Here is an 8126-nt window from a genome sequence, read left to right as displayed (position 1 = left end):
TCTCCAAAACTATTTTATGAGTTTGGATATCACAAATTTCTATATAGGGAAATATTTCATTATAAATTCTGTTGAACATATTCAGCCAGATAATAACTGCAAACTCAGTAGTAAGATATACTATACAAAAATATACACCTGTAAAATTTTCTAGCCCAAGGCAGTAGCTGGAGTTAAAAATGAAGAACAAAACACTGATAAGCAAAGCCCAGAAAGATGAGAATGAACTCCAGATACGTTGAGCTGATCCTGAAAACGCTGTATATATAATGTATATGAATAAATACCTATAGTTCTGATGCATGTTGCAACCCACCGCGAGGATTGATCAAAACTTATAGCACTTTGTCACAATGCTGTTTCTCGCTGTGATTTTCCTCTTCACCTCTCTTTAACAGAGGCTGAAAATTGAACCAAGGCGATGTCTGTATCTGCAAATTTCGCCAATGGCATTGTGTTACCAAAGTAAGGGAATGAAATCTTAAAGAAAGTCGGCTTTGGTGTTGAGGGGTGGCTAATATATCCAATTAATTCCTGTACAGCAAGTACATGGAACTTTGGGGGTCCCTTTAGTGCAATGTTGTGAACGCGGTGTTCATAAATCTTTCCATCTTTGTCTAGTTTGTACTCTGAAGTGCCATCAAATCGTCCACGGCTCTCCCATGGAACACGGGGAATGCCATGAACAGTCCATCGGATCATGATCATGCCTTCCACAGGCTGCCATACACTAATAATATCTATCCACAAAGCCCTAAAGAATATCCTGCCATGAAATCGTAAGGCCCAGAAGATCGATTTATAATTCTCAATGCCAGTAAAGGTGTTGAGGGGGTCTTTGAAGACTATATCATCCCTGTAGAGAAAAGAAAAACACCATCAAGAAATAGAACTATCATATCATGACAATAACAACATCAATAACATTTGCACCTTAGACTCAAAGTAGTTCAGGTCGCCTAATGAATCTTTTATGTTCATTCCAGTACAAATTGTTTGTTTTAATTATCTAAGACGAGAGATTCACCAATCTCGCCATATCACTAAACTGACATACAAAACTAAACAAATTAAGAAGACTACAGAATGATAACAAAACTTCTATGCATAAAGGAACCTTTTGGATGCATCAAAAAATAGTGTGCTAAACTACTACTACTCAACTGAAAAAGATAAATCTATACACCCTAAAAGCCTTCCTATTTCTTTCCTTCCAGGCTATGCACATAAGATCTAGCACCAGCTGACCGTTACCTCTTTTATTATGCCAAGCAACACCCAAAAATACCGAACCAATGTGAGAATTTCCCACCAGTCTCAAAATTACCGGATGATGAATAAGGAGATGATCAATGTCTTCACCTGAATTCTTGCACGTAAAGCACCTATTAACATATAGGTAACCTACCTCTTTAAAAGATTTTCAGCTGGCAAGATCACCCCTCTAATTGCTAACCAGGTAAAGAAACACACCTTTCTCATCTGCGAGATCCAAAACGACCTATACGAAAAGCAACCTCCTCCCTTTTCAGGAGTTTCTCATAATAATACTTAACAAAGAACACCAGATTATTGCACACCCTTTATTTCCCTACATCTTGAGTTCTTGACTGTCCTCTGGTACACTCTGTTTATGGAATAACTCGAAAAAATTTCAAAATTCTGCAACCTGTAAATCGTGTAAAATACTCCTAAATCTCAAATCCAAGAGACATCACCACCTTGTAGTCTTTGGACTTATTGAACTGTCATAACCTTTTCGCATGATATCATGTAGATGTTTAGGGAAGTGATGCAAAAGTGTTGTACCCATTCCCCATACCATGTGACCCCCAAAAATAAACCTGAAATAGATACATAAAATATGTGGAAGCTTGATAACGTTCTCTTAATAAGTATTCCTTTCCATATTTGGACAAGTATATTTTCTGCAATCCTGCAAGTATCTTTTCAACACTATGCAGTGACATACTCCAAATTGTTTGAACCTCTTCAGGCAGACCTAGAGGCAAGCTAAGATAGGTAGTGAGAAGTTCCCCAACCTTACCATTCAACACCTATGCCAAAGCACTTTTTGAGGTTTATCATTAGGCTTGACATTACCAGAAACCACATTAGCATATGTCACAAGTTATCCGACTGAGACTTGTCCACATCAGAAAAAAGCAAGTGTCATCCCCTATTTGATTAAATGCTAGTCGCCCTTGGACGATCAAACCACTTCCTCTTTGGATAATCGACTATAAGAGACTAGAATAGCCCCTTCTACATCCTCATTTCCCCTCATGATGTTCAACCCCATTCACCTCCATAAATTTATGAAATTTCTCATTATATTTGCAAGTTAACCCTATGAAAAAATTGTATCTCCTTACTCCAATTACAAAGTTACAATCGCTCTCAGCTTCTGTCTTCAACCCTTTTTCCTCTCTTTATCTCTCCCTCCCCTCTCCTTCCTTCTCTAGTTCCCTCACTTCATTCGTGATCTCCTTCATTTTCACCTTTACCCTTCCAAACACCTCCTCGTGCTACACTTCAAAAAAAAATTTAGCATCTTCAACCTTTTCACTAAGTTGGATGACAGACTTCCCGCCACTTTGTAGTTATTCCACCATCCAGCCAACTATTATATCAAAGTCCATCTCTCGTAGCCAAATGTTTTCAAATATGAAGGGAGTTCTAATGTTTTTCCTCTTCCTACCCTTGAGTTTATTTCTCTCAAGTCTTAACAGCCGATTCTGAGATGCAAGTATAGATTGAAAGCTACTAAAGGCATACTCAATCTTCTTGCTGACTAAAGACTACAAAAGGGTAAGATGAGATTGAAGTTGAAGTATTAACTAAAAGAAGCACTTGCCCGTAGGCCAGATGATGAGAACTAGACTTCTAGCTAGTGTACATAGAACCAGTTAAAGAAAAAGGAAGCTACTATCACAACAAAATTTCCCACAAAGAAAAGACTGATAAAGCAGCAAACAAAAAGAACAGGATCTTTCAACTAATTAACCTTGATCACAAATTAGTTAGGGTCAGGTAACGAGAAGTTTCAACCTCCTGCATCAAAACGTGATTAATATTTTGTATTCATCACCTGCAATTCCAACTCCCAAAATGTGTCTAAAACATTTTGTAGGATATTGTTATTGGGCACACTCGGTTGCTATTATTGCAAAGTAAGGATCCACTTTGATCTTATAGGTCTTACGCGCAATTCTTCTTGCATTAACACTCTAGCAACTCTCTCTTACTTCCCACTCACTTGTTGCTAGCTAACTTGCTTTCTCTTACTTGGTTACAACTGAACTAACCACTTGTATTTATATGATGGAAGGATCTAGTTAAAGATATTTACTATTCTCTTCTACAATATTGAACTTTTTCTACAATCACGCTAGTACTCTCATTCCCGATTCTCTATAACTCTTTGACTATTCTAGATTCTTCATAAAATTCTTACATTCCCCCTCAGAGCAATTCTTGAAACTCTTCAACCATCATGATGTACATGCCTTTGAGTATCTTAGCCTCTGTCGAATTACTCCGGTCCCTACTCTATGAAGCTTCTTCAAAGATAGTAATCTCTTTGATCTTGACCGCCTCAACTAACACTGTCGACCTCCTAACTTGAGGTTGCAAAGCTAGCATTCTAGTTTACGAATTTAGCAGAACTCAATAGCTTTTAGCACAGACACTTAATATCTATAACTAATTTATCAAAAACACAATAACTTTCCTGTTTTAGAACTTAGAACCCATAAACTCAAAATCCTAGCTCTCCTGTACTAATTTATCGGAGTTCGATAACCAAGCACATAATTCAAACAAAATAGGATATTTTTCAAAGAAGTATTCAGTCTAACCTGTAGATATCAAAGTTTGGCTCCTTATAAAATAGCGCTGGAAACTCTTCTCTGAGAATCCGAATAGCAGAACCGGTATTCAGATAGTAATTCCTCTTCTGTTCTTCCTCCTTATCAAGTTTTGAAGACGACATCGTATTAACCTTCAACGGAGCAGAAAACTGTCCGTACAACAATCCAACATCCTCCAAATCCTTCACACTCGAACAGACCTTAACAACTCTTCTTCGTAACACCAGTTTGTTTAGGTGTATTCTTCCGGCGGAGAAGGAAGAAATGTCCGGTGACGGCAAAAGAGTAGCCATATGATGACGTCAGATTCCGGTGAACTTAGAGATTGTTAGTGAACATTTTTTGTTTTGGTGATGAAGAAGAAATTGTAATGCGAATATTGTGGAGAGATGGATTTTGTTTGGTTGCGGAGAAAATGAAAAATCTTATCGGAAAAAGACATAACGGGGCTGAGAAGGAGGGAAATAAAAGGATAAGCTTTGTTAGGATAATTTGAAAAATTATGGATTCTATTGGTGGATGAAATTCAATATTCAACTATCAATGTGTCTAATCAACATTATTAGGAGTTTTGCCTAAATTTGTTGTTTTCACATTTTCTCCCTTATTTGTATTTGTATTTTTAAATATGAACTCTTATATATATATATATATATATATACACACACACTTTTCTAGAGCATATTCTTTTATTAGAAAATATAATTATTGAGTTATTGGAGAGAGATGATTAGACAGGATATGACACTGTTTCGAATAATCGAGGACATGATTATAGATAGGAAAGAGTGAATATTTTGTATTAGGATAGAAAATTAGTAGGGATAAAGTGTCGTCTTGTCTTATGGTGGTCTGTTGCATGTCGTAGGACAGTTGAGTTTTAAAAGTGTGAATAGGAGGTGAAGTTGTAACTCTCCTGAAGGGTTAAAACCTTTACAAAGGGTGTTGTCTTCTCTAAGAGGATGTGATCATTCAAAAGGTTGTGAGATTTTTGAAAGGTTGTCTCTTTTCTAAGGAATTGTGACCCTTTTCACAATTAACACCTATGATATTAACATTTGTTGGATATAAATAGAGAATTTTCTCATTTTTTTAGTATTGAATTCTTCCATTAAAGCATACATATTTTACAAACAAGATCCATTGATCGTGTATGTGCGTGCGATCTCGTTCTTGTCTTTTTTAGTTCATTGGATTTATCAAAGTTCAAGGTATCGTATACTTCTTTAATGGTTAATCTGTTTTGTCTTGTGAGAAATTAATCTATGACCACGAGTACTTGAGGGGATTAATATTTTTTAGGACTCACAGTGAGTTCCGTGGGATAGGATAGTTCTTTGCTTTTTCTTTTCATCTTTTCTTATTTCTGGTTTGCTAATCTTAGAACAAGAGATAACAAGGACTAGTTCCCGTTATCATGTATGTTGTTGAGTGTATTTGGATTATCAGACTATTTTTTTTGTAAAGTTTATCGTACTTTTCTTATGTCATTCTTATATTTTCTGCCATTGTTTGCTTCTTCTTTTACTTAAATTTAATGAACTTGAACGGGGGGTCTTCCGAAAACATTATTGCTGCCTCCATAGTCAGATAGTGACAATTATATCCCCTCAAATTCCACTTTATAGAATATAAGTAGATATATTATTGTTATAATTAGAAAATATAATTGGTATTGATAAATTCAGATTTCATTCTGCATTTGATGACTTCAATAAATAGCTTGCTGTCATTCATTTTAAACACAATAGGATAGAAATGTATAAATTTCTTAAAAGATTGTGCGTAGATAACTTGTAGATGCAGGCTAATTATTTTGTCAAACTAATATAAAATTATGGTAAAGATTTTCTTTCTGAAAATTATTACAAGTAAATTTTCAATTCTTTTTCTACTTTGAATTGTGTATATTAGTTAAGGGTTAATTGACAAAAAAAGAATTAAAAAAATAACGATATTTTCTTTGATGTAACAGCGCACAGACCCAAAGTATGTGGCGAAGAGATTTGGTCCACTTTTTTAAGTGGCACGTTCGAGCTCAAAAGGCCACAATTTCCTCCACGTGGATTGCAGTTATATGTCCACGAATTAGGATCGCAGTGGAATCAATAGAATTTTTTCGTCTTCAATCAGATATTTTAGATTTAAGTTTGAAGGTATTATAGAGAATGGACCTTGATCGATAGAAAACTGAAAAGTAATTAAATGATTAAGTATATACAATAATATGGAGAACACAAAAAAATTTCAAGCACGAAAAAATCGGAAGCCCATTTCTTTCAAATAGAGGAGAATGGGCTGCTTACTTTTCATTTGATGGTTAGAGACAAACTGAAAGTTTAACGATAAGATATGTTACCTATATGTGAAAGTATAAACGTAATTTCATAGTCATTATCTGAATGTTAACATAAGCCCAAAATCATGTTCAAAAGTGCCTCCCTTTTAATTGGCCTAACATCAGCGAATCCAAATTAGTCAAGCACCAATTCAAATATAGAAATAAAATATATAAATAAAATTTAAAATACAAAAATCCCATATCAACACAGCAAAAAACACATCCAACAACATAGATTAAAATACACACATTACTTGAAAAAAACAACATAATACTTAGTACTTATTTGTTATAAAAAATTTGTCCGAAGTCCAAATATTACTTAACCATGAGTATTAACAGCTTCCCAAAGTAGACCCCTGGCTTGTATTGCTGCTGTCTTTAAAGTCCTTAATGTCCAAACATTAGCTTCATAAAATGACAAACTCCTATATGGTAACTTATGTTTTTTGCACAAATCTTGAACAATTGGTGACACTTTCCTCAAATGGCATCTAGGCAACCTTGGGAACAAATGATGTTCAAGTTGAAATTGTAATCCTCCATAGAACCAATCCATCCATGAAGAACACGCGATATCTATAGTACCACTCGTTTGTTTCTCAAACCAATCGTTCCCTTCTGGCTGTCCAACGTATACATCAGCAGCGAAATGGTTAAGAGTGAATTGAATATGTTGTAGTGATGTAACACAGAAACTTAAAAGCACAAACAAGAACCTCTCAGTCCAATTAGGCAATGTACTAATAAGAAGAGGAAACCAAGTCCAGAAAACAAGTATTCCCAATATGTTCAAAGCTCTGTCTGGTACTTTCCTTGTCGAAAACAATAACAAGAATGTTTGGACAAAGAGATTCACTCGTGCTACGCACATTATAGGGTAATACGTAAAGTGTTGATAACTCACAAAGAATTTTGCAAGCGAATCAAATGTTAGCTCTCTTCCATAAAAGCTAGATCTCAATGATTTGAAAAACTTTGTAGAAACAGCGAAAACTGGCAAGTGTTGTAGATCAGGGTCATGATCAAGGCTATTACACGCGACATGATGAGCGTTATGTGTCCATTTCCACCAAGCAATACTTATCCCAGTAAGGCAATTTCCTGTAAGAATCTGTGCTAATTTGTTGAATCCACGATTTGTCATGATCATGTAATGACCCGAATCGTGTCCCAAATAAGATATCTGCATCCAAGCTAATCCCAACAATGCAGCAGAAACCATATGAACCAAGAAATTTTTACTCAACAGAACACCACAGAAACTCGATGACATTAACAATGCCACAAAACAGAACGAATAAATCACTCCATGACCCTTCTTTTCAAACATCCCTGCTTTCGAAAATTCAGAACAGAGTTTCCTGTAATCTTTAGACACATCTGTTACCTCGTAATCTTTTAGATGATATCCGGTGAAAAACTTGTCAAGATATTTCCAAGCACTACCTATAGCAATGAAATTTCAAAATTATACGAAATGATCATTAATATATATATAAATGAATTCGAATTCTAAATCGAACCTGGATGAAAAGCAATGAATGCATCAGTAGCTTCTTGTCCAGCCAAACTACGAATCGGAATATCGCCACCGGGATGTTCTTCCACCCAATCTGTAACATTGTAACATTTTCCTTGAATTGAAATCCATAAATCATCTGGTTTGTCATGTTTCTTCAATTCCTCAGCAGTAATGTACTTTTTATCATCACTCATGATGAATAAATTATAATTAATACAAATAAATTATTAAGATCTAATAAATAATCAAGAACAAAAACCAACCCCCTTTATAATATGATTAAACAATAATGTAACGTAGAAAAAAAGGGTTGGTTTTTTTTTTGGCGGGGCTGATTAGAACAACCCTAAAGATGTTTGTAACTACTTTAGGGATTTTTTTTTTTTTT

The 8126-nt window shown here is 35.1% G+C and overlaps 2 protein-coding genes across 2 annotated transcripts; both read right to left on the bottom strand.

Annotated features, from left to right (window-relative positions):
- Window positions 1–4317, bottom strand: LOC107020299. Its single transcript, XM_015220597.2, has 2 exons — window positions 3861–4317; window positions 1–856 (listed from the first exon to the last, which is right to left on the bottom strand). Exons 1-2 carry the CDS (start codon window positions 4163–4165, stop codon window positions 382–384), a joined length of 780 nt encoding a protein of 259 aa, XP_015076083.1. The 5' UTR covers window positions 4166–4317; the 3' UTR covers window positions 1–381.
- A 2050-nt stretch (window positions 4318–6367) lies between these two features.
- On the bottom strand, window positions 6368–8126 carry LOC107018458 (delta(8)-fatty-acid desaturase-like). The gene is made up of 2 exons (XM_015218943.2): window positions 7740–8126; window positions 6368–7662 (listed from the first exon to the last, which is right to left on the bottom strand). The coding sequence occupies exons 1-2, from the start codon at window positions 7930–7932 to the stop codon at window positions 6536–6538; spliced, it is 1320 nt and encodes a 439-aa protein (XP_015074429.1). The 5' UTR covers window positions 7933–8126; the 3' UTR covers window positions 6368–6535.

Source organism: Solanum pennellii, chromosome 5, assembly GCF_001406875.1.
Source record: "Solanum pennellii chromosome 5, SPENNV200".
Taxonomy (NCBI): Eukaryota; Viridiplantae; Streptophyta; class Magnoliopsida; order Solanales; family Solanaceae; genus Solanum; species Solanum pennellii.
Note: the sequence above shows the minus strand (reverse complement) of the source record. Positions and strands in the feature narration are given on the sequence as shown.